This window comes from Symsagittifera roscoffensis, chromosome 7, assembly GCF_963678635.1.
Source record: "Symsagittifera roscoffensis chromosome 7, txSymRosc1.1, whole genome shotgun sequence".
NCBI lineage: Eukaryota > Metazoa > Xenacoelomorpha > Acoela > Convolutidae > Symsagittifera > Symsagittifera roscoffensis.
Window position 1 is genome coordinate 21473105 of NC_087068.1, and position 26820 is coordinate 21499924.

Consider the following 26820-nt stretch of genomic DNA (forward strand, 5'->3'; position numbering starts at 1 on the left):
AAAAATCCTGTTTTTCCTGTTTTTTTTCTTGTTTTTCAGATTATATTTCATATTAGAGTGTTTTATGTTCGTTTTTTGATTTTTTTTTGACTTTTTTGTCTCGTGTGGGACTATTTTCTACAGCTCGATGAAAATAACTCTTTCAATAATTAACTGCTTATCAAATTAAGTTTGTGTTCAATGCAGACGCCTTCTTTCCTGCTTGAATTTGAGCTGTGTGACAGTCCTAGTGCCAATCCCCAGATGTGTGCCATCAGACCTCTGGTCGTGTCTGTCCTGGATGAAAATGAGTTCCCGCCCTCAGATGGAAACACATACATACACGCATACGTATGGCCAGGTGAGTCCATTAAATACTTTTTTTTCATATCTTACAAATTCAGTATTGGGCCATGTTGAGACCACCTTTTAATTTTGGAATTTCAAAAACTACCTGTTTATTTTCGATTCTCAGTGTTTAGAAGTATCTTTGTATCACCCTTTTTAAAGTTTAAACGCTTTCAGTTTCAATTTTAAATCAAGTTCATTTTCCTGAACTCGTTTTTCATTAACTTCCTCACGGTGTATAAAGGTTCGCATTTTACATTTCAGAACTGGGCAACACAGTTGACATCTCGACTGGTATCCTCAACCGGGAGATTGGTGACGTCATGGTCACAGACCCGGACTGCTGCAACAGAACTACTCAGTCCTACGAAATGATCACCACAGACAAACAACTGCGCCAGTACTTCTCACTGTCTAAAAACTTTGTCACTCTATCCCAGGGAACACCTCCCGGAAGGTATGAATATATATATTTTTTTAAAATTAGGGTGTGTTTTTTGCGTAATTGAACGCTCGAACATTGATTTGGTCTAATATTTTTTCTTCGAAAGGCGGACGCATTATTCTTGGATTTTTTTTAGAAATCGAAACCCGTTTGTAAAAACTCTCATGTGCTGATTTTATGAAAAAATAGTAATGTCATGAAAAAACGGCAGCTATATTAACTCACAAAGTGTCTAAAGCCTGGTCTGGACTTTGTTTTGAAAAGCAGTGATGTTTTGAAAATGTTTGTATAAAAAACGAGCTTGCATCAAGGCGCAGCTTTTGAAAGAAATTGATTTGAAAAAAATATAAAATTTGAAAAACAAAGATAAATAAAATTCAAAAATAAAAGAAAATTAGGTTTTTTTCTCATTGCTTTTGAAAAATTTTCCCGGCAGCTATATTAAAGTTAAAGATAATGTAATTAGCGCGCCTCGCCATGTTTTTTTTTTATTTCAAAAAGTTTACCCGAAAACAATTTGAAACAAGTTCTGAAACGGGCTAAATCGCGGCTTATGGCGCTTACATAGATCGCGCTTTAATTGTCCCAAACTGCCAAATTTCAAAACTTTCAAACCACTTTGCCTCTAAGAAAATGATCAAATTTTTTTCTACTGATGGTGTTACAGCTGTTGAAAAACGGCTAGTTAAGAAGTCGAAATTAGTCTGAAGAAAAAACTACACAAAGCACACAATTTCCATCTTTACTTCGAAAGTGCAAACAACACGACTTTTTCTATCAAGGCAGAGTTCGGAATGCTCCAACTGCCGTTTAAAATCGATAACAAATTTAAGCTTAAACAATTGAAAAGTGCATAACAAATAAATATATTTCGATTTTCTTTCTTTATTTTACCCTACTCGCTATATCAACTACAAAAAGATATTTTGGAGTCTGATGACGTATTTTCATAATGAAATAGATTGCCTTAAAACAGTTTCCAGTGCTATGCATTACCGCTTTCGAAAAAATGGAATATTTATGCTTGGTGTGGTTTTTTAATCAGTCAATTTTCGCCGATCGAAATAATAGTTGAGTGCAGATGTGGAAAGATACTTTACTTCCGATCATTTTTTGAAAAGTTGTGGTAGTTTGAAAATTACCAATTCGGCCATGTTCTGGACTAAATTATGCGCACTTTGAAGAACTTGTTCATAATGCTGATAGCGTAACGCAAATTATTTATGAGTGGCGAATTATCCCGCACAACGAAATTGTTCCAAATTGAAATGATGCCAGCTAATTGGTCATAATAATTTCGTTCAACTCAAATTTGATTTTTGATTTTGTCAAAAATTTATAGATTTTCAACATTATTCCCCAAAAACTATTCGATATGGATTAAGGGGCAGTCGGAACATTCAATGCTTTGCCCTGATATACGAGCAGTCTTGTTTTTTCTTATCACGAAACTTATAGCGCATTAATTATCCGAAATTGTCAATTTTCAAACCCCCATTACTTTTCAAACATTACTGCTCGTATATCAGGGCAAATCCATGATTGTTTAGACTGCCTTATAACTGATCGCGTACAGTTTTTACTAAAAAACTGTTGATAAATTACGAATTTTTGACGGCCAATGCCAAATTTCAAGTGCTAAAAATTTATCGTATAAGGGATTACTATGACAGTTTTGCTTGCCTCTATTCATGTTGGGACCATTATGATTGCACAATGTTCGCCACGCATCTAAATAATTCGCTTATTAAAATTACTTCGTATTACACGAGCAGATTCGAAGCGTAGTTAGCCTAATGTAAGATTATTCGCTTGAAGGTCAGAAGTCAGAACGTTCTAGGATCGGGCCATCGAAGGTCCACTTATTCGATGTCCTCTATTCGTCGTTAAATTGGTCTGAATAAATAGGTTCTATATGCCTCTTTTTCTTTGAAAGTCTGAACAAAACGGTCGCAGGCGTTAGATCTTTTTAATTTTTACTTCGGGACAGGCATATCAATAGTTTTGAGATGATAATAAACGTTCCCGCCAAAAATGGCTTGCTAAAATTTTGGAATTTGTCAGGAAAAAAATGCACCCAAGCACAAATTCAGTGTTTTCCTACAAAATTTGGATCAATCAAAACTGTTCGCTGCAATTAAATAACTTTGTTGAGTTGTTAAATTAACAACGAAACTGAAAAAAAACCGTCCATGTTTGACAGCTTCAAGCTATTTCGCGAAATGTCTTCTCGATATTACATTTTTCACCAGCTTTTTTGATAGAAAAACACCACAAAACAAAAACCCCCCTGAAACGCATATGAGTGATTGCAAACCGGAAGTTGACATATCCAGACAAAATTTTAAGTGTCTTCCTGCATTTAAGAAGTTGAAATTTTTTATTCAATTTTTCGTCCGCATAGTTTTTTTACTCAGATAAATTGAAGTTTGAGTGCAAGTTTGAACTAATTTGAGTTTTTGGTTCACATAGACATCACTGTCCACATCTCAGAAATAAATCTTTTGCTTCGGCGAATTGCAGATAATCTGAAAAAAAAGAAGTTGCCAGCTTGTCAGAAGATAATTCGTTTTTGTAGGTACTTCCTGAAAGTTAGGGTGACGGACTCCCTGTTTCCGAGTGCGGTTGCAATTAGTAGTATCGAAGTTTACGTGGAACTGCTGGAGCATGACGCCATGGACAACGCACTCGCTCTCAGAATTAAAGGTACCACTTTGAAGTTTATCTGAGTTATTATTATTTCAACTGAAAATGACAACAAATAATGGAGTAAAAATACGTTTTCTTTCGACATAGAAAATAGAATGGTGAAACTGATCTGATTTATTAATTAATGTAATTTTCATTAGTTTTTCGAATCGAATTTGTAAAATCTGTCAGGCGAGAGAAGAATCAAAATCGAGCATTGAAAAATTTTCTCTCATTTGTGTCAATTTTGGGCCAGAAATATTGCCATTCCTGAAGTTGAGCTAAAAGTAAATATTTAGAGTTTATTCGTAATGTCATAACATTATTTTTCGTTCCAGGTATGTCGTCGCGAGAGTTTGTAACAAAACCGAAAATCAACGAAAAAAGCACCAAAGACAAATTCTCAGAAGAAGCGGCCAAACTTTTAAAAACACAGGCACGCTACGTAGAGATCTTCAGCGTCAACGATGTTCCTGTTTCAAACTTACCGGTCTACCCTCAGATATTTGAGCCCCCCACTATTGACATTGTGTTCGCGGCACATGGGTCACCCTACTACCAGCAGTCGAAGATGTATGGAATCATGGCTGAGAACAAACAAGAGGTACGTTTTGAATTGCAACGTTGCTTTTAGTTATTCAAGGTATCATATTGACAAATTCAGCATAAATTCAGATGGTTGCTGAATATCCATTATTTTGTTTTAAAGAAATTTTTCATAAATTTTGCATAAATTCAGATGATTACCGATCATCAATCACATTTTTTAGAGTATTTATTTCGAAAATGGATATGATTATATAGTGTTTTTAGTGCCCGATAGGTTTCAGAAGACAACACTCAGTGAGTTTTGTGCAAATTACGAATAACATTTTAGTAATTTTATTACAAGGCGATGGTCAAATATATGCATTGTTATTCTGAAAGTTTTGTACATGTCGGCTTCAATAAGCGATAGTTTTCAGGTGGCGCGAGAGATCCAGGTAATATGTTCAAATATTCAAAAAGTTTGATGAATGTTTTTGATGGCGTTGTCATGGCACTCAATAGACTTTTAGCTCACGTTGTATAAGGAAGCGTTCGATGATTTTTTTTATGCCTGTGAATATTTCATGCCGTAGTTCCCACGTAGTACCCAAATGTATAGAATGCATGTTACAGTTAGTTCACGGCCACTTTTTCGGCTCATCTGTGTCACCATCTTCCCTTTTAGACCAATCCAAAACTTCCAAAAATGGATATCAATCTAAAATGTAATACGTTCAATCGACTGTTGTTTCTGTAATCCACATTCGAATGTTCTATATTCAATTTAAGTATAAGTATGTCGACGAAACATGTTTTTGTGTTTCTTGGCGTTGTAGAATATAAAGCAATATAGCGTTTTCAACTTCAAAAGCGTTAAATTTAAATAGTATGAAAATGATACATCTTAACCACTGCATGGAGTTCGAAAACCCAAAAGCGATACCCAAGTGTAAAGATCTGAACAAAATCTTGAGGAGTACATTTATTTTAATCAGTTTGGGTTATTGTATTGAATACTATATTGACTAATTTTATACTTCTAAATGCTTAGTTTGAAGACGGTGTCGTCGAATTAGTCCTGGAAGACATCCCTTTGAACCTCTGCGGACCCGGTGTCTGCTCCGACCAAATTGATGAGTCATGTGCCACAATGCTAACCTTCGCCAATAAACCAGTTCCAGTTCTGGGCCAGTCGAACGCCTTTGTTGGAATCGATGTTGGAGTCGAGCCACAGTGCGGAGTGTGTGAGGCACTTCAGATGATTACTCTTCCGGACGGGTTCAGACCAGAGGCACATCCGGATCCCTGTTTCGCAGATCCCTGTCAGAATGGCGGCCAGTGCAAACCAGTGGTGACAAAAGTGGTGGCAAATCAGGCCTACTATTCGTACAGGTATATCCTTTTCATTTAGAAAAATATCGTTTCCTCGAAAATTTTACGTGGGCGTTTGTTGAGTAGTCGTTGATACGTCCTCATGAAAACTCAAATTTAGCTGAGAAAGTTATAATGGCTTGTTGTTTGCCTATACCGACAAAACGCTCCGAGGTCGAAAACTACCTATTGGAGACCAGGGGGCAAAACTTCTCAGTATCGATTTTGAAAAATCGGACTGCAACAAAACTACTACGAAATATCCTAGAATTGTACCAAAAATATACGAATTTGAAGACAATTTCTTTTCATTTCATAAGTTTTTGGACTAACAAACAAAATATCCATCAGAAAACGACCTCTAACTCAATAACTTGTGTCTTCTTTCAAGATGCACGTGCAGTCCAGCCTACAGTGGTCCCAACTGTGAACTTGACACTTTGACCTTCAACGGAGACGGGTTCTCCTGGTTCGATTCTATCCCGCTCTGCGCAGAAACCACAATCTCTCTCCAGTTCTCAACCATTGAGGAAGATGGACTCTTATTCTACAACGGACCAATCACAGGTTGGTATACTTAGTTTCTATTGAATTGCAGTTTTTTTCCATTTGTGTCGCTTTTTTACGCTTGCAATATAATTTGATAAAATGTTCGCAAACTCGGTATGATACAAAAATTTGGATTATATTTTATTATTTTAAGAGGCGGCGAACTTGAATGGACGCTCAAGGCTCTAGAAGCAATGCTTGAATTGCTTCTTTTATTTTATTGAATTTTAGTTTTTTTGCCATAACCTCAAAACTGATTTAGTGTCATCTCTTTTTCCTATTGTCGATTGAACCTGTTACTTGAAAAAAATTGAATATTTTCTGAGAGTTTTTTTTGCAAAAGTTCAGTTCTATCAGTTCATCAAAAGTTTATCGGTTAAGTGAATTGATCGTGTCTATCAATTGTTTCAGATGATACCAGCAAACCCGACTTCATTGCTCTCGTCTTGTTCGGAGGCGCGCTGAAGCTCATCTCGGATTTCGGAAACGGAGTGCAAGTAGCTCAATTGTCCAAAGATCCCTCCCATCCTCTCAATGATGGCAACTGGCACACTGTTGACATTATGATTGAGAAAGATCTCATCAAAATGGAAGTAGACATGTGTAAGTCATCAACATTTTAAAGAGTCGATAAACATTCGAGTCAAAAGCTCAGACTTTTATATAGGTCGCGATGATTTTTTTTCGTTTTTTTTAATAGTCTTAAATTTGTTTAGGCTCAAATGTACTTTTTCGAGGTTTGACTTTTGATTTTTTTTAATGTTTACTTCAATTCCTGTATTAAAAGCAAGGCGAACGCCACTGTCAAGCATCGAAAGTGTAAAGGTAATTAAAAACATGATCGACATCTAATTTCGAAAATGGAGTTTAGTTATCTCTTTTAAATTTTACCTATTGAACCAGCTATCTCAAATTGGGCACAAAATTTTCTAGAAATTCAAGGAGCCTTAAGGCCATCTATTTTTTCTTTCATAATTAAAAGTTAAGATTTTTTCAAAAAGAGACGGTCATTGACTCCTTTCCAACTGTCTGTTGGCTTTTTTAAAGTTATGCCTGTTGGTTGTTGTTCCGGTTTTCTTTTGCTTATAATGATGTTAATGTTGCTGAAATAATTTGTCGTTTTCTCTTATATGGCATGTATTTAACAACTTTAACATTTCAAAGCTGTTTGGTAAATTTCACTGCCTTTTAGGCAAGAATTCCTTCATCAAGGAGGAGTCCTCGACGTCTTCTCAAGATTACTACACCTGTTTCCTGGTGCAATACCTCAAGGGAAGGAGCCTGGACCTGAATGCGCCTCTGCAAGTTGGAGGAGTCTCCGATCCGGATGTTCTGGAATCAAGTGTGATTGACACTGGGTTCGATGGTACGCTAAAAATTTCAATCTTCAGGGTTGAAAATCATAAAGCATTGTAACTTAGTATAGCTTTGGACTGAGAAAAATTCCAGTCAATAAGCATTCAACCGATTTTTAAATTCACAATTTAAAGTTATCTTCAAACTAAGTGTAAATAAAACTTCAGTTCAATATATTTGTTTGCTTTTGACTCTTGTATAATAGGTCACGATGAAATTTGTTTGGGCTCAAAATTACTTTTTGGCGGTTTGACTTTTTTCCAAGTTTAGTTCATTTCCTTTGTTAAAAGGAAGGCAAACTCCACGATCGAACAGCGAACATGTAAAAGTAATGAAAAGTAATATCAACTTCTAATTTCGAAAATCGAGTTGAATTATCAGATTTCCCACCAACATTCAAAATTTTATCTATTGACCCAGTTTTCTCAAATTGGGTTAATGTTATCAAAAACGTGTCGATCATAAATTGTTCTAGAAATTCAAAAAGCTTCAAAGTCATCTATTTTTCTTCGCAATTCGAAAGTTATTATTTTTTTTTCTGTTTTCTTGCTCTAAATAAACTCTTTTCCAACTGGCCGTTTTCTATGGTTTAATTTTTGTAAACATATTGTTAATGCGCAAATTATCTAAACTACCGAGTGTCATGTAATGTAAGTTCAGTTTTTTTTTTGTTGTAGGTTGTGTGCGTGAGTTCCTGATCAATGGCAAGATAGTAGATTTCAGTGATCCAGCCAAGACTGAAAACACGAGAGAGAGTTGTGAGGACCAGGAGGAGTTCTGCATAGACGAGACAGGCAGACCTAGGTGTGGACAGCATGGCAAGTGTGTGGCCTCCATGTTCAAGTTCCTCTACTGCGACTGCCATCCGAGATACGAGGGAACCACCTGTCTAATTAAGTGAGCACGTTTGACCTTTAATTTTAAAAAAAAATATGTAAGCTTTCAAAAATCTGGGCATGGTTTTTTATTCACCCCCGACCCAGCTCCCTCCTTTCAGCCTTGTACCTGTCATTCCGTGGGGGATGAACGGAATGAAAGGTGGACATGGTTACAGTTCGTTACAAGAAATTTAATCAGGATTTTGCATAGTTTTTTTTTTGCGTCTATCGAATCGAATCATCGAATCCCACACCCGCTAACGAATAGCCATTTGGTTGCTGTGCATCGGTTAATCTTTTTATTTTAAATTAGTTTTAATAAAATGCAATGAAATGCTACCAGTTGTCGTTTGCGGAGAATCGCCGCCTCACGCAAAATTCAATCATCAGAAAATTATTGATCTGATGCAGGTCCCCCGAGTACACTTTTGGTCCAAGTGACTCTCTCATCCGCTACTCTGTCGACCCGAAGGGACCCGCCGCCAGCACCCTCCTCAACGCCCGCAACACCGAAATCACCCTGTCCTTCCGCTCCACCGCCAAAGACGTCTCTGAGATGATACTCCTCGGGTTCCACGACTCAAATGACGCAGGGTTCATCCGCATCTACATCGCGAAGAGTATTTTGTCTTTGAAGCATAATTTAGGAGGAAGGGGAGAAGAGATTTTGCAGCTGGAGAGCAGAAATGTGACTGATGGTCAGTGGCATTCGGTGAGAGTTATGAGAGACGGAAAGAGGTTTAAGATGTTCCTGGATGGAGGTGGTGAACGTGGCACGATGGTGAGTAAAATAGGAAGTGACGCATTTCTAGTAGCTAGACGAACTGCTGAATGTTTGTCTTCGATAAAAATCGAGAGATTGTTTGAAATTATTTTGCAAAAACATCTTCGATTACCACAATGCGCTACTAATGCTAAACTTAAGCTTAAGCGGCTCTCCTCAAAAATGATTACAAATCCTAAAAAGAAATCTTTGTTTTCCAGGTCTACTCATCCGAGGGCACCCTTCGTCTCCTTCAAATAGACCCAGAGTCCATCATGATTGGAGGATACATCTCCGAAACCAGTGGCGAATATGACGTCACGTCTAATTTCCAGGGATGCATCTCTGACGTCAGATTCAACAGGATCCAACTCCCACTCGGATACTCCTCAACTTTGGCTGGAGTGTCGGTGGCTAACAGGACTGGGATTACGGAAGGATGTAATCCAGATCCCTGCGGATCTCCAGGAGTGACATGCCCTGGAAGTCTGATCTGTGTTCCAGTGTTTGATCAAGCTCATTGCGCGTAAGAACACTGAATTGAAACTTTTTCTAGTTTTTCTTGAACCGATTATTGGAATTTGTAAATAACTTCATGAACGGAAGTTAGTCAAAAATTTTAATGGCTTACAATCAAGCTCATCAAGTTGTACAATTTGTGAGGAAGCAATTTTTACTCTTTTCCCATTTCCATCCAACCTTTCAAATTTTCTAATTTAATTGTTGTTATACGTGTTATTATGGCTAAATGCGTGATGATACGTTTTGAAGTACGATGTAAACTGTTCGTTTGTTCACTATACCGAGTTTTATTGCATTCTAACAATGTTTAAATATTTTTTCAAAATTTATATCCACAGGTGGAGGAAAGTGAAAAAGGGCCCAATTTTTTTGAAGCCAATTTTTTGAAGATGAGCGAATCGATCATCAGATGTTTTTTTTTGTTTCAGATGTCCCGTTGGTACTCGACTGAATGACTTCGACCAGTGTGTGGACATACTAGAGTGTGATCTATACAAACCCTGTGTTCACGCAATAGAATGCAGAGACGTGTTTGGATGTAAGTTTTTGATGAATGATTCTTTATGAAACCCATAATTTTTTGGATTTCTGATTTTCTGTACGAGTGCACTTATTGTACGAGTGCAATGATAAAATTATTATTAGCATGGGAATTATGGTTGATTGACGGAGTTACAAAAACAGGCATTTAGATTTTTTACTCATTTTTTTTTGTATTTCAGTTTTTGCCCCTTTTTGATAAATTATCTTCTATCAGCAAGCTCGAAGGTGAATTTGTTATTGTTAAGTATTCATATATAGTTCTTAAATAATCTAATCTACTCAGGCTGGATCTATGAATTTCTCGGTGTCCATTTTATAGTAAGAGCAATTGATTTTTTGTGCCGCATACATACAGAAAAAATGGTCTTTTGGGTATTCTTTGCAGCTTTTGATTGAAAATTTCAGTTTCCTCGCCGCGAAATTGCCCAATCGAAAATTTTTGGTTGTCGATCAATAATTGTTGTTGAATAATACCAAAAGAAAACAAGAATAGCAGGTTACTGGGCAAGTAGCACAGAATGTTCCGACCACAGTCTTAAAAAACAACAGTCTTAAAAAATAGAATAATAAAATAAAGTTTTTTCAAACTGGTGTCGTTTTTTTTCTGCATTCTGCATGTTGTGATAAAAAGATCTGAACGAGAAAATAGGATTAAGACATATTTGAGAGTAATACTAAAATAGGTCAATTGGAAAACAGTTTCTGAAGAAAAATGACCAGAAAAAAAATGAGATAAAAAATTTTAAAAAATTTCAAAATTGTTTGCAGAAATCTTTGCAATTTTCAATCTTTGTTTCTAAAATGGCACTAGAATTTTCCAAAAACTACTTTTAAGTGAGTACAACTAAGTTTTCACGTCTTGAATTAAGCCTAAATAAGCTATTTTAAGCCTACACGGTCACCTTATTAGCTCAAAATTAGACCAAAAACCAAAAATTTCAGACTGGTTTTCCTCGACGCTATGAATAACGGTCTGAAATGTTCCAGCCTTATTCAGAATGTTCAGCAGAAAAACGACAAAAAAATTTCTTCTTTTTCTTGGAATCAGTGTTGTTTTTAGTGCGATTACAATAATGTACAAAAGCTTGAAAATATAATGAATTAGACATAGTCGACCACTTTTGTTTTCAATAAAAAATGTCAAAGAGCTGATAGCTTTTCTCGCTCGAAATGTTGTTTGAATCACGACTGAGAAACTTGAATATGATATATCACTCGACCCATTCCGATGATTATTTGTGGTACCTGATTTTGCGTGGAAAACAAAAGGAAACTAAAACACACCCGAAAACAAAGTTTCTCCCCATTTTCATTGGTCAGAACAACAAGAATAATTGGTTGTTGTGCAAGCAGCACAGAATGTTCTAGACTTATTCATCAAAAAAACTCTAAAAGGTTTCTTTATTTTTTCTTCGAGTTTGCGTCGTTTTTAGTGCGTTATTTGTGGTTACAATAATGTACAAACGCTTGAAAAATTAATGAGTTGGACATAATCGACCACTTTTGACTTCAAAAAAAATGTCCAAGAGCTGATATCTTTACTTGCTCGAAATTGAAAAAAGAAAAACTATGAACTAGTTTTTCTCGACTCTGGAAATTTTTTTTTTTTGAAAATCGAAAAGTTTCATTTTTGCATTTATAATTGCTTTAATCTCATGTATCGTTCAACTCAATCGGATGATTATTCGTGGTACAAGATTATGCTTGAAATAAAAAAAACAGCTTGTCTCTGCACTCATTGGTAGTGATGAGGATGTTCGATGCGTGAAAGAACAAAATTTTCAATGGTTGGATTAACAAGGATGGTTGATTATTGTGCAAGTAGCATAGAATGTTCCGACCGCATTTAAAAAAAATGACAAAACTTTTTTTAAATTTTTACTTCGAATTAGCGTTGTTTCTTGGGCGTAGTGTGATGAGAAAACTATACAAATGCGTAGAAAATTTGAAAAAAAAATTGTACTAAATAATGTCTACAGTTTTTCATGGAAACTTTTTATTGGCAAATAAGCTTCCAAAGCTAGTTGTAGCTTAGAAAAGTCAAGTTTTTGTTAGCCTAAATCACTGAGATTTCTATAACGAGTTTTACTCGGTTGCTTAACTTACTCGAAATTAGATATTGACTTAAAAATTTCAACTGGTTTTTCTCAATGCTGGGGCATCTTGTTGAATTTTTTATAGTAAACGAATCACGACTAAAGACTTTTAATATAATTGATCACTCGACCCTTTCCGATGATTATTTGCGGCACCTGATTTTGCTTGGAAAAGAAAAAAAGAGAAAAAAAATTGAAGCACACCCAAATAAAAAGTTCCTCTCCTTTACAGAATGGTTGGAACAACAAGAGTAGTGGGTTGCTGAGCAAATATAACAGCAAATTTCCACCAAATTCATTAAAAACTCAAAAAAAAAGTTTTCGTAGAAAAAGTTTCCGATCATAACACAGTAGCCCGCTTTAATCGTTCGAAAATAGGCATAAAATCAGTAAGATCAAACCATATTTCTTGTCTTTTTGAAGTTTTTAAAAAGTTTTTTTGAATGAAGACTGAAAGGCTTTCAATATGATATAAAACAAAGGCTTTCAATATGATATGAAACTCAACCTATTCTGATGATTATTCTTGGTGCCTGATTTTGTGTAAAAAAGTAAGAAAAAAAAACTATTTTACACCCGAAAACAAAGCTCCTTACCCACAGTTTTCCAAACAAAAAGCTCCAACAAAATCCTTCTCCCTGCACGCATAAATCTGGACCTGAATCTAGTCAAAGCGTTGAAGTTTTTTTCTATAAAATATGTTGTTTTTTAAACACGTTGACTCATATACCCTAAGTTTTCCTCTGACGTTCTCGGTTCATTTTTTCTAAATCAAAACGAAGAGTATAATTTCCAACAGCTCTACTTGGGGGTCCATTTTTACTCGTTTTCCGAGAATTGCATTCTTTTGAAACCATCGCCATTTCGTGAGACATCAGGCTACTATGCGCATCTATTGGTGAAAACTTCAGTAACTTCTCGTTTTTGTCAGCTTGATGCAATATTTTTATGCTATTTTTTCTTAAATTGATGCCACTAAGCGAAGATTTTCTGTCAACGATGATGTTCTGCTTGCGTTTGTTTTTGTTCACTTTGTTCAAACGTGTAGAAAAGTTGTTCATTTCGATTCTGAAGAAATTTTGATGTTCGTTTTCGTGTCGAATCTGTTGAAAATCCATCGATTGTGACTTAGAAATTGAGGGTGTATTAGTGCTCGTAAAAGTCGTATTGTTTGAAGTTGACCTTTTGAAAGCTTGAGTTGTAGCCATTGGATCTGGTTCTTGGTGAAGTTTGACTCCATATCGTTTTTCAATTGTTTCTATGAACCTGATTACTGTTCCCAGGTTTTTGAATCGTTGTTCTGTCTCAGCTGAAACATTTTTGGTACGTCATAAAAGAATTATACAATGATACGTCAACAACCAATTTAACTTATGCCATATTTGATGCTAAAATAAATGAAATCAGAAGTGGAAACTTTTTGTTGCTCTCAGAATTTTAAGCCGTTGCTACTCTAAAATTTTCTACTCCAATTATTTGAAGATAATATATGAAAGATGTTTTGATGGAAATAATTACAACTTATAAGTATCAACGAACGTTGCGAAGACACTTGTATAGGTCAGGGTTTTTTCAAGACAAGTGTTCACGCTCAGATTTGATTTTTGTTCCGAACATTGAAAATGGGGAGGAACTTTGTATTTGAGTGTTTTAGTTTTTTTGTTTTTTTTTCCACGCAAAATTAGCTATCACAAATAGTCGTAGGACAGGGTTTAGTGATGTATCATATTAAAGCACTTTTAGTCGTAATTCCAACGACTATAAAAAATTTCAAAAAAATTTTCACAGTGTCGAGAAAAACCGGTTTCAATTTTTTTGGTCTAATTTCAAGCTAATTAGTAAGGTAGTTAGTAATTGTAATAGCTAATTTAAGCTAAATTTAAGCCGTGAAAACATCGTTTTACTCAATTAAAGGTAGTTTTTTTTCAGTATTTTAGCGCACTTTTGGGAATCAAACAAAATAATAATTCAAAAAAATTTATTTTACAAATTTTTTTTTAGTTTTTCTTGTCATTCTTCTTCAAAAACTGTTTTCCAATTGACCTCTTTTTACTAAACATTTCAAATATGCCTAAGTTCTATTTTTTCGTTCAGATTTTTTCTTAATCAAAACGACACCAATTTGAGAAAACATTTTTGTATTGTTTAAGACTGAGGTCGGAACATTCTGTGCTACTTGCACAGTAACCGGCTATCCTTGTTTCAATTTGTCCTTTTTTAAATTCAATTCAATTTATTCGATAAAATGAAGACAAACTCCACTCTCGAATAACAAAAAGTGAAAGGGAGCAAAAAGTTATTGATTTTGTGTTCAATGGATTTTTAGTATGATTTCAACTCGCAAATTAAAGTGCTCATTTGGTGCTCGACCTGTAACATTGGAAACTTTGAAACAATCTCTTCTCTGCTTTATTGATGACCAGTGTTCATTGATGGCTGTGAACTTAGCTTTTAGCGAGAGTTTTATTGATAATCGCTGGCGTTTTCACTGCATAGCGTTAGCATTCTTTAGCATATATAGCTGCATCATTGGCGTCTAGTATTATCAAATGTTCAGTGACCTGTGTCACATGTGGGCGAAAATGAGACTCCAACTTCAGATGTTTTAGGTTCGAATCTGACAAATAATAAAAGTCAGGAATCTTTTCTTATTCCACTAATTAGAGCTGCTGTTTGCCGTTTTCTGGCCTGGGTTTGCGAAGTTCAGCTTCGCCTGTGTAATTTTTTGATTTCTTAGCAGAATAAAAATGGTAACCTTGTGATCCAATTTTCTACTGTCTTTTTTTGTTTTTGGATCATAGCGTGTCTACTTAAATTTTGTCGTCTAGGTTACCAGAGAAGAGCAATTTTTTGCAGGCTTATCAATTTTTCCCCTGTTTTGTAATGCCAGATAATTAAGAGTCGATGAGTGTTGTTCAGACTTTTATATAGGTCGCGATGATTCCTTTTTCAGGAAATTTTTTTTCAGGAAATTTGTTTAAGGTCAAATGAACTTTTTTGTGGATTGACTTTTGATTCCTTTTTAAATTCAGACCATCTTTTTTGTTAAAAAGAAGGCAAACTCCACTATTGTGCAGAAAAAGTGTAAAAGTCACAAAAAACGTGATTGACTTTTTATTTCGAAAATGGAGTTTAATTGTCAGATTTCCTAGCGGAGTAAAAATTTTACTTGTTGATCCAGCTTTCTCAAATTGGGGTAACTTTAAGCCACAAAATACCAATCATAAATTGTTCTAGAAGTTTAAAGAGCTTTAGGGATATCTATTCTTTTTCAAAAAACAAGTCAGTACCTTTTTTTTGGTTTACTTGCGTTCATTGACTCTTTTTCAGCTGTCTGTTGGCTACGTTTAATTTTTTCGTTAACGTTTAGCAGAAAAAAATTTAACCGTTTTTTATTTGAAAATTTGTTTTGTCTATTCATTAGGAATCTAATCAAAATCAAAACTCAATCGATTTGTGTCTTCAATCATTGTATTTTTAAAAAAGTCTGATTACCAATTGGTGAGAGCAAACATTTTTTAAATGTCAATGAACGTAGCTCAGAAAAATCTTAAAATCTGAATATTTTTTTGCTTTGATTAAAATTGTTTCAAATAATTTTTTGGCTCTTTTCTTATTTTTTAAAATATTCCCCGTCAGTATTGAATATTTTGAATGAGCATTTTGTACTTGAATTTATTTGAAATTTTATCGAATTACTATGTGTGTACACAATCCGAGCGTAGTGTCATACTACGATGACCACTTTTCCAACCCAAGATCGGCCTCGCCAATGTCTGTTTGCAATTTACGGTAGTCTATTCTTATATTACCCCAAGTTCTACGGTCTTCTAAAATTTTAGTGTGGTGAATTTTGATCTTTTTTTTTCGGATATACTCAGGGTTGCATGATTAAAATCAACTTGATTTAAATCAATGATTTAAATCAGATTTTAATCGTAGAATAAAAAAAAAAATCAACCCTTGTGTTATCCTACCGAGTGCCGCGGTAAACATACAATCTAGCTTGCAGTATTTACATTGGTTACGTACTTCGCTCTTCATAACATACTTTTAACAGGGAAATTTTTTCAGCACTTTTGGATTTATCCATTCCAGTCTCAGAAATTGGCTGGGAATAGAAAAATATGGATAACTTGTGTTCTTCTTTCAGATGCTGAATCAGTAATTTTGCGTAAATTAATTGATTCTTGAAACAAAAAACATTTCCAATAAAAATTGAAAAAAACAAGGTAAAATAATAAAAATCGGATTTAAATCAATCGAGAATATACATCAGATTCTTATGCAACCCTGGATATACTTCATTTTCTGAAAAATTGCGCTAAGACCTGTGAGATTAAATGTTCAATTGATAGGGCATGTCATGGGGAGATATCCGTTTTTGGCTGACGGGCTCTAAAATTTTTCTAGAGGCGCTTTTGGCGCCAAAATATACTAACTTTGAGGGGGAGCGCGCGCCGAAAAAAAACGCAATTTTTTGGTCAAAACTTTCTAAAAAAAAGACTAAAAACGCCTTTTAAGCCTTTTTTTTTTAAGTTTGCCTGCCGAGCAGAAAATTTAGTAAAAATGTGGTCTTTATAGTGATTTGGGAGAGCTCAGAGAATCTGTGAAATTCCCCTTTTACAATGTCAAGTTCTCTTTTTTTTTGCTTTGTAGAGTAGTTTTTGCCATGTTTTCGCTTGTTTACGCGAAATTAAGCTTCGCCTCTGTGTAAATATCCCCTCTGGGGTACTAACTGTAAAATACTTGGAAACGAATTTATTATATTTGTCCCAAGTCAAGCTTATATCAGACCCAACTTACCGGCCAGTCTTCGGATTCTAAGTTCCCTCGCTCTTTTTCTGCTCTCATAAAGTGAGCAGCCCTTCTTGAAGTAACACACTATGTAGAGTGTGAACACAAATCCACCAATAAGCCCAAAAATTATAAGCCAAGCGTTGCCTCTAAACATATCAAGGATAAAATTAGCAAAAAGGTTTAGAGGGTGGATGTCAGCTGAGTTATATATTTTAATATTCAATCAATTAATCAGAATGGAGTTTCGCTAACCTTGCACATTGTTTTGAATCTTGTGAAAGGATTTCAAAGACTCTTAAGAATCCCCTGGAGCTCTTGGGTCCAAAATTTTGCCTTTGAAGTAGTATAACGAAACTTTTTTTCATAATCCGAGTTCATTTTCTGAAATGTTTGTAATTGAATATTATCTGTACCTATTTCGCCATTTTGATTATTCTAGCTCCCCCAAACCCAAAAAAGTCTGATTTGATCCAAAAATGTTTTTTGAGCTTTTTTTCGATAATTTTCAGCTCAAATCAGGTTGTTTAATTCTCTAAGTCATAACCCTTAAATCATCTCAGTTTTAATTCGCTGAGCCGTAATTTGGGGATAAAAGTATTTAAAAAAATCATTTTACCCAAGTACAATGTGGGTGAGGTCTATTCCTGAATCGCCCTCGTTGCCCCCACCCACAGAGCTGAAGTCGGAAAGTTTCTTCAGTGTGCCAGATCCACCGCCAGGTCCAGCACCTCGGATTCTAGACCACAAGTGGGTGTAGTTTCATTTTTAATGTCTTTTTTTTATGATACTTAATTATAGAATCTAATTCGAGATGCTACCGTTATCAGCGTTAAGTTTTAATGGCAGTGCACATTAAAACTGAAATGTTGAAATATGTGGAAATTTATATCCAGCAAACAAAATGTCTAAAATGATCTTTTGAGTGCTCAAAGAAAATCTGATTACCAAATGCTTCAAATTCTGAATTTAAAATATATAAAAAACTGCACGTAATTCTGGAAGTTTATCAATTAGGTAGCTGAAAAAAAATGCGAGACTAGTCTTTTAAAATAATTGATTAAATGTGAGGTAAAGAATAGTAACGCAGTTTCTAAAATAACTGGCTGCAAACTTGCAAAGAAATTAAAATGGAGTAATGGAAAAAAGAAACACTTACTTACCCTACGAAGTATTCGAATTTAGGCGGCAACTGAGACGCGCTCCCAATTGCGTAGGACGGATCCTGTTTCTGATCCAATTTTTCAGCCATTTTTTGATCCAATTGGTCCTTTTTAAAAGCCCCGTAAGTGGTTCCCTCCATTGCTCGCTCTGCTATTGCTACTAACTTCAATACTACTAATTTTATTTACTTCCTCTCATTTAATAGCTGCGGTCAGATTTGCTTGTCAATTTGTGCTGAGTTTTGAGAGGAATTGATAATAATAGTGAAGATAACTTAGCCCCTAAGGGTATTTGGCCAAAGAAAGGCGATCCATTTTCAAAATTGTATTACTAGGCAATAGACAAAATAAGAGGGTAAGTAGGGCTATAACTCACGCAGTACCATTGTAAACGTGATTGAATTTTTACTACCTTCCGGCTATCAGAAGGGCTCCCTCGAAGTTATTCACTCTCTATCTTCAAAGTTGCTTCATATCGCAATCAAAAGTTGATTTTGAACTGATATTGGTCTTAAATCTTTGCATTAACGGTCAAAATCAAATTTCATTCCAGTTTTTTGAACCAATTGTGTTATTATCAACAAAATTTTATCTTTTCAGGAGTTTGGATGTTTGTTTTGTCGAGTGAACAAAGTAGCGTAATCTAGAAGACAAACTATATGGTTTTAATATGCAAATTGATTACAAAAAAAGACCTGGCTAACTCGTCAAATTTATTTTCCTTTTTGCTTGCAAGGACAAATCTTTATCATTGAGAACATTTTTGTTACTCCGGTATAATCTATAAAAAAAGGTTAAGTCTATATTGACGTCGCAATAAAGTTCTTTCATCTTTTTTGTCGAATTTCCAGAGGAGTTAAAAGCTATCAAAAAAGAAAAAAACCTTTGTTGCGTTGTTAAATCTGTAAATTCGATAGAGAATCGGCTCCTTGAGCGCATAATATAAAGTCGGGAAATAAGACCATGTTTGCTAATTGATGTGAAATTGTAAATTTAGTTGGAAGTTAGTGTAACCCTTGAATACGGGAACCTTTAATCGGCTTTTCAAAAATGGTGAATGACTCTTGTGGCGTTGAAAATAAAAATTGAATACTTGAGGTTGTAATAAACTCCTCGAGTAAATGCGATAATTTAGGATTTGAGGGCAGAAATTTATAGGAACCTTCTATTTTATGATGGGCTAAGAAAACAAACGTGTCGTTTTTTTGGCTGCTTTCCATGCCATAAATTTTGTCCCAAGGTCCCATTTGGCACAAAGTAAACTGAGCAGATAACAGTTCCCTCAAAAATCGATAAAAATGAAAGCAAATTGTGGTCTAGGAATAACTCAGTTTGTTTTTTGAGTGCAAATAGAGGTGTATTGAATGATTATTGCCAGTATGAAGCCAACATATTTACAGTCAAATTTAATAGTAAAATCATTATTGTTCGTCCCGATTACGCAAAATCAGGCACCAAAAATATGCATGGCGTCGAACTCAGTGAAAAAACTCTTCGATGACAAGGAAAACATCGATCTGATTATCATGTTTTGTTTTCCAGTATTTTTGTGTAAATTTTGGCGTTACATCGACAACAAAATGACTTTTTTGTCATTCTTAGCTAGTAAGAAGAGTAATTTAATATTTTCTACCTTAATTTGTACGAACAAGTGAAATTGCCAATTGAAGAAATTCCAAAAAAAATTAAACAAAACTGCGCGTCACAGGGTTATTGTTAAAAAAGCACAGAATGTTCCGATCATATTCTGGGGGGGGGGGGAGGCGTTAAGTCCTGCTAGAAAAATTACGACTGCACTAAAAGTAATCACCCTTAGTGCTGCCATAACATAACCCTATTAGCCTCTTATGATATCAAGCTGATAGCCTATTATTCCTATATCTGCACTTTTTTGAGTACCAATCAGGTACATTGAGTATCAATTCTCGAATGCATCTCAATTCTTTCTCATTTTGTATGAGTTTAACGAAAGGGATTTATCTATACGATACGTTTGATCAAATTTTCTATCTATTTCAATCAAGAGTAAAAAAGTAAAAATTGAGCAATTGCATGTCACTGAATTAAAGTTTCAATGGTTGCTTGGTTTTCTGGAGCTCTGATTTTTTCAGTTTACTGCCACAATTAATCAAACTCAATCATCAGCGCAGATGACTTCTCATCTGCACAGTCCGCCCCCAGTTTTTGGGTATCCATAAATTAAGAAAAAATTAACATATATGTCGTGTGTCATCGCCGTATTGCGCAATCAAAAGTTTTTTTGTTTCTATTGTGTTCGTAATCGTTTCATTTTGTGTTTGTAGTCGTATTCCGAATGCATGAGCTGCTCTGATTTTATCTCCTTTTGTATCAGTAATGGTATTTGCATTTTGTATATGCAATCAGATCTCGCTCTGTTCAGCTTGTTGCCTTCTACTCCACCTAATTGTATTGCCCAAAAACCATTTAAACTCTACCAAGCCCTTCCAAACTATCGATTTGTTCAAAGAATCCTCTCTTCTAACTGTTAGTAAAAGTTTCAGATTTTTAGTTGTCAAAAACAATACTTTCATCTGGTTCCTGTTACCAATATCGTAAGCAAATTTCCCGTATGCCTTTTTTATCCGTGGTGTGCGTTCGCCGATTACCCGTTGAGCCAAATGTCTGTTGATCCCAATATTATTGTTTTTTTTTAATATACCCGTTGTACCCCAAATGATTGTAGTTTTCTCCCAAGGTTACCGAGATCTGCCAAATCTTCTAACTATTTACATTTCCTTGTATAAGATTTCTAGTGCTACTGTTTGCATCTCATCTTGTACCCCTTTTGAGAAAACCGCAAACTACTAAATTTTTTGACACCCTTTACCGTGATTGCCAATGTATTGTTGCATTACTTTTTACCCCTCACCGCTTTTCCTACTCGTACCGTTTTTTCTCAGCTGTTTATCAATGTTTTTGTACTGTTTCCTTTTTTGTTACCATTCTTTATCCTTACCTATTGGAGAAAAAGTATCTTTTTCTGGCTGCTGTTTAATAGTTCTCAAGACTGAGTGTTTGGCGAAACTCCCCTATGTGCGTTTGTTTCCAATGCCCATACAAAATCTCAATGAGGTCAACCGATTTTGTCCATTTGTCGCGTCTTCGCCATGTTGGCAAACATTCCTTGAGAAGCCAAGCCCAAAACTGTTCCATTGTTGCGTTAACTTCTGTCGAATGTTTTCTCGTTGAAACTTTCTAGTTTTTATTGCACATGTCTGTGACCGTTCCTGTGCAACATAAACATATGGTCTTTGCGTTTATACAGATAAGTTTTACAACATGGGAGAAACTGCTCAGAGAGTATAAAAGCTGGTAAGAGATTGAAAATGTTTTGGGCGCGGCAAACTCTCAAAAATTACCATTATTGAAGGAAGCGATTGAAGCATTTATTTTGGACTTTGCGAGTTGGTTGGATAAATCGTGAAGTGGAACAAAATATATTCTTTTTTTTGTATCAACCGATTGTCAAAATGGCCCTCCAGTTCTTAAATTTTTTTTGACTCATTTCGTTTTAAAATTTTTAATCGACTATTTTAACCCTCGCAAATTTTCGAAATGTAAAAGACCGGACCATGGGTCGAGTTTTTTTGTAACGACTTAAAAATATTCAGCAAGAAAAATCATGATAATCTTATTTCATATACTTTGGATGATCATAGATTCGATACAGTGGTAGAACGACTTTTTTACACAATGAAATCAACAATGGTGCAATGTCGTTTACCGAACCAAAAGTTTTTTTTTTAATTAGCAATTGTTAAAATTGTTTGGTCTATTTGGAGTTAAACAACCATTAACTAGATGCACATCTTTCATGAAACACTTTATCAGAACACCTAACACGTTTTTGAAAAACTTGGTCTCATATGCAGTTAGTTTGAATAAAAGGAAGTCATTTTTTTCTGAACGCAAGAGCACAGGACTGGGCAGAAAACGATCAGATAGAAGATGAATACATTGGAGAAAAGGCTCAAAAGCAAAAGGGATATGATAGGGACCTGATGAACAAAGAAGCGGGGTCCAAAAAGAGAGCCCTAGTGTCGGAACTCTTTACTAAATGAAAGGACTGATATTGAAAAAAGGTTAATCGAACAGAGGGATAACCGTATTTTAGACCTTCAAAGGTCAAAAATGAGTCTGCTTCCGATCACACTGACACTCGACAACGGGCACATAATCAAGAAATCCGACTTAACGTTCAGACTCATTTGCTCCGAAAAAATTGGATAGTAAAACTGATTTATTGTTTAAATGTTCAGATTTAGCAGGGAGGAGTTAAAAACTCTCCTAAGATCAGACCGGGCTCGGGTCTCGCGGGATCCTCAACCACGGGTCGACAGTCGAAACTAGCTTCTGTGAAAAAGAGAAGAGCATTGACGAAACTTTGTTCAATTGCTAAAAATATTCTTTCCTTTCATTACGTCATTTCATATTTTTTACATTGAGATCACTGGGATAAAGTTTTAGGCGACTATTTGGGAGAGGGTACATATGATAATTACAGGACTTAATTGTTCACATCTGCTATTTAGATACCTCTAGACAGTTAAAATTAGACGACAATTCGATAAACGCAGAAGACTCCTACAAAGGGTACACGTGAGGACATGATATCTATTGAGAGCTGTACAAAAAAACGTAATCTATCCATACTCCATCCGTTCCAACAGGTAGTTCCTTCAGAACTCGAACGGAACCTCCAGAAAGAGGTGGAAAAAGACGTTTTTTGGACAGCGTTGCACCAATTGACTTAGTTGTAATCATTTTGCAAGTTGAGCCTGAGCGGCCGTTGGTCGAGATAAGGTCTCCGATGAAGACGCCAGAGAAAGCGCATTTAGGAGCTTTGTTCATCAACCCTACCTAGGACCCCCTGACTCCATTGGCAGACACTGGGACCGCGAGATCTTATTAACCGAAACTACTGGTTATACAACAAGGCCTTTACCCTCAGTGGATCCAACCATTATAGTCGCTGCACCATTTTCGGCTGAAGTCGACGGACGCAGCGACACAGAAGCAAATCAGCGATAAAACTTCTCTCATCAACACAGGAACAAGAAAGGACGCAGATACTTTTCACAATGACTTCAACGTAGCCTAAAACTGCGTAAACGAACTCCAAAACTTTTCTTTTAATATACTTTTAGTGCAATACCAATTTTTTTAAATTGTTCATTTCTGAATTTTATCTTAAGGGGATTTTTGCCCATTTAATAATTTAGTTAGCTTACTATTCATCAATTTCTAACTTTTACTATTTATCAATTCGTCTTGTTTTAATTGTGTAATAACGTTCTCTAAAAAGTCCCTGTAGATACCTGTATGAATTGTCGATAGCCTGTAAATTGTGCACTTAGCCTTTACTCTTCTGATATATATTGTATTTATCTCTTGTAGTTTCTTTGGTGTTCTCAGTAAGTTTCGTTACTTTTGTTTTAAGCTTCTATTGGAGGGTGAAGGAGGAGTTGAGTATGAGTGTTATATTGGCCACCTTTCATTGTGATAGGTATAATTTTTTCCTGCATCGGGGAGCATAGTGAATTGTGTTTTTAGTTGGTTAGATAACTGCCATTTGTGACACCTGGACTTCGTGACACTTTTCTAGTAGAAAGGATACAGTTTGAGTTCAAATACTTCTTTTTTTATTCTATTAACTCTTGGTTGTCTTCAAGTATACCAGTGGTATTTCATCAATCGTTATTAGTAGTGAAAAATATTTCAGTTAATAAATCATTAAATACTGCTGATGTATTCACTGATAACCGGATGAAGCTGACCCTTTACATCTAAAAAATCAAGTTTTTTTAGAAGCCAATAAAACTTCTGGATGTTGATGTTACCACAGTCATGTGAATTAACTCAGTGTTTTGGTTTAACAATTTGATTTAATACTATCGATGTATATTTTTTCGTGAACCTACGATATGATTTTTTTTAGCTCTGTCTGCATTAATATCTATATCTATATTTGAGCACCCCTGTCCCATGTCTCTAGATCAGAGACTGCTTTCGTTTAGTGAATATCAAACGTTTCGTTTAGTGATTATCACAAATCTGTTTGTATTTGCAGCGTACGAGTGTGAGTGTGAGAATGACTGGAGCGGCAGGAACTGCGACGAGGCTGGACCCGCTGCTCTGGTAGCCACTGCCACTCTCTCCCTCGCGGCCATCATAGTCATCCTATGTGCCATCATATTCCTCCTTTGTAAGTATAGCCGTCATGTAATCATGTAAATATGACGTAAATAACCAAGGGAACAACAGCTGTTCTCCGCAAAGAACCGTATGTGCAGCTCGTATGTTGTTTCTTATCCTTGTGGATGATTAAGTGATTAAGTGTCAACTTTAGTTTAAAAGAAACGGGTGGATTTTTTTCTTTTTCGTTTACCAATGAATTGAAGCATATAATGTTTTGTAAATAATATTTTGTCAAGTACCCATAGTCAAAATTATATATGTAACTAAATGAAACTTATTCAGCTCCCCTCTCTCTTCCAAATCACGCGCATGTCAATTTAATGGGGCAACCACTTCTTTCGCAAGGCGTTCATTGTGTGCCTAAACACCAAAAGTTAATTTCATAATATGTCTTTTGAGTTTACAACTAATTCTTTAGCCCCGCCACACCCTCAAAATTTATTCAAAAAATCATAAGCAAAACGAAAGTTATAAAAATGTATAATTTAATTTATTTTGCTTTCGTTTTTGTAACCAAAATTTATTGTGGAGCGGTAACGTTTGGTGCTGTTTTTGTGAAGTCAAACTATCAGAAACAGTTTGCTCTGAAACAGTTTAATTCTTTTCTTTTTTAGTGATTCTGATGTTGTTCTGCTACTGCCGTGCGGGCAAAAAAGCGAAAGCATTCACGGCCGACGATCTGGATTTCCACGATCAGAACATGGGTAAAAAAGTAGTCGAGGGTGGAGGCGAAGACGACGCAGACTTCGTTCTAGACCAACTCCGAAAACCTGTCAATCACGTGCCATCCTTAACCCCTCCCCCTTTCCATGCATCTCATACTATAATACCGAACGGAAAGTCCCCCTCTGTCAACCACTCGACCACGAACCTGTCAGGGGGTCCCAAAGTGAACCCCCGCTACATCGCTTCAAGTCCGGTTCCCCATCGAGGCACCCCGACTCCGGGACACAATGAAGACGTCGGCAGATACCTAAAAGCCAAGACTCACGAGCTGGACCGTCACGCTGCCAATATGGGGGGACATGATACTCTTATGGTCTACCACTATGAGGGCGGCGATAGTGATCGGGGGGATGTTAGTGATGTAATGTCCCAAGCTTCGGAACCCAATTATGAACCCTTTCACAAAATGGGCCCGCCTTTTCACAAAATGGCCAACATGTTCGCACCCAATGGACAAACTTCCCCTCCCCCTCCCGCCCGCAACAACCCTAACACGCCCTCTCATGCAGTGTGATCAAATTAACACACGCAATCTTGCCAAAATAAATCTGCGATGGGAAAGAAAACTGAGAAACTGTTTGAAAATCGTGCAATAGCTACTAAAAAAGACCGAATATTGTGAAATTCTGGCAGCTTCAGCTGGAAAATCAAAACTTTCAGTTATTTCATCAATTTCCCCTCAAGCAACAGTGCAGTTTTCAAGTTTATACTGCTTTTCACTTAAATGTGTTTTTTACGCACTAATACCACTAATGTCTTGGCTTTTTTTTTAGCCCAAGGTGCTAGCCACTGGCTTAACTTATTTCAAAACTAAAGTGATAAATTTTGAATGTGCCTTGAGTTCTTAATTCATTTATAATTGCTATTTATAAAAGTTAATTTACAAAAAAAAAATTCAATTCAACTTTTCGCTTTTACTTCAACTTGCTGACCAAAATTCAACCAATAGTAAAGCCACCCGTAGCCAACTAGCTAAACATTTTGAAAAATGTCTTTTTTGGCAAAACGTCTTTATTATGGGATTTAAGGAATTTTTTTTAAACTATAGAGAAAGATGATCGTGCGAGCATTGTTCTAAAATTGTACAATTGTTCTAATTGTAAATTTTCAATAGTACAGGTAATTTTGTTCCGATCTTTAGGGCGGGCTGGTTGTGCATTTTTATTAAATGTTATTTTAATCACAGTCATTCATTTTTCTATCGCAAACAGCGCAAAGCTTAGCTTCGCCTCTGTTGATATTTTTTAGTTAAATCTGCCGGAACCCATAATTGATCAAATTTAGCGTAGCTTGTTTGCGCCCCCAACAAAAATAGTGTTTTTGAACTTGAAACCATAAAAATTGCGCTGCCACTTGAAATTATTATAGGTTGGCGTCAAAGGCACTATTAAAACTCAAAATTTGCTTTTCCCAAATGTTTATATTTGAGATAAACCAGGGTATTGCAACCGACTGCATGACTTTTTCCAATATTTACTCATATCTTTCTGAATGGCTTGCTGTAATAATTTAGATTTTATGCGCAATTTTCTTTCTTTAAAAATCTATAAGTTTTTTTGTCAGTTCATTTTTAAAATAGTTCAAGTGTTTTCAATTTTCAGTTTTTTAAAACAATGAAATTTCAGGCAAAATGAATTAAAACGGGATGTCTTAAGTGATGTCAAACCTAACATTTTTTTGTTTTAAAGTGTGAAAAAACGTTTTTTTCCGCTGTTTTTTCTTGATAAACTAATCATAAGTTATTCTTCGTCTCTAAATATTGTACTTTATAAACTGAATTTTGAGCAGAGTATTTCAGTTTTAGCATATATTTTGATTATAGTACGCTGCCATTTTCTGTTTGAAGAAA

At 35.5% G+C, this 26820-nt stretch overlaps 2 protein-coding genes across 4 annotated transcripts in view; one reads left to right on the forward strand and one right to left on the reverse strand.

Annotated features, from left to right (window-relative positions):
* Nucleotides 1-25829, forward strand: part of LOC134852124 (neural-cadherin-like) — a 55965-nt gene extending 30136 nt beyond the window's left edge. For 2 of the 3 annotated variants that reach the window (XM_063868414.1, XM_063868416.1), the window contains 15 exons: nucleotides 187-340; nucleotides 592-784; nucleotides 3351-3478; nucleotides 3799-4064; nucleotides 4426-4443; nucleotides 5040-5380; nucleotides 5751-5926; nucleotides 6320-6511; nucleotides 7101-7274; nucleotides 7942-8161; nucleotides 8554-8923; nucleotides 9127-9431; nucleotides 9856-9965; nucleotides 24118-24252; nucleotides 24860-25829. In XM_063868414.1, the coding sequence (XP_063724484.1) occupies nucleotides 187-340; nucleotides 592-784; nucleotides 3351-3478; nucleotides 3799-4064; nucleotides 4426-4443; nucleotides 5040-5380; nucleotides 5751-5926; nucleotides 6320-6511; nucleotides 7101-7274; nucleotides 7942-8161; nucleotides 8554-8923; nucleotides 9127-9431; nucleotides 9856-9965; nucleotides 24118-24252; nucleotides 24860-25485 (3408 nt within the window). In that variant the 3' untranslated portion in view covers nucleotides 25486-25829. The remainder of the gene's footprint in view (nucleotides 1-186; nucleotides 341-591; nucleotides 785-3350; nucleotides 3479-3798; nucleotides 4065-4425; nucleotides 4444-5039; nucleotides 5381-5750; nucleotides 5927-6319; nucleotides 6512-7100; nucleotides 7275-7941; nucleotides 8162-8553; nucleotides 8924-9126; nucleotides 9432-9855; nucleotides 9966-24117; nucleotides 24253-24859) is intronic. The other variant, XM_063868415.1, reaches the window with a different exon arrangement.
* LOC134851438 (uncharacterized) lies at nucleotides 12648-18680 on the reverse strand. Its single transcript, XM_063867514.1, has 4 exons — nucleotides 18027-18680; nucleotides 17483-17602; nucleotides 16873-17012; nucleotides 12648-13375 (listed from the first exon to the last, which is right to left on the reverse strand). The coding sequence occupies exons 1-4, from the start codon at nucleotides 18164-18166 to the stop codon at nucleotides 12798-12800; spliced, it is 978 nt and encodes a 325-aa protein (XP_063723584.1). The 5' UTR covers nucleotides 18167-18680; the 3' UTR covers nucleotides 12648-12797.
* Nucleotides 25830-26820: the final 991 nt, after the last annotated feature.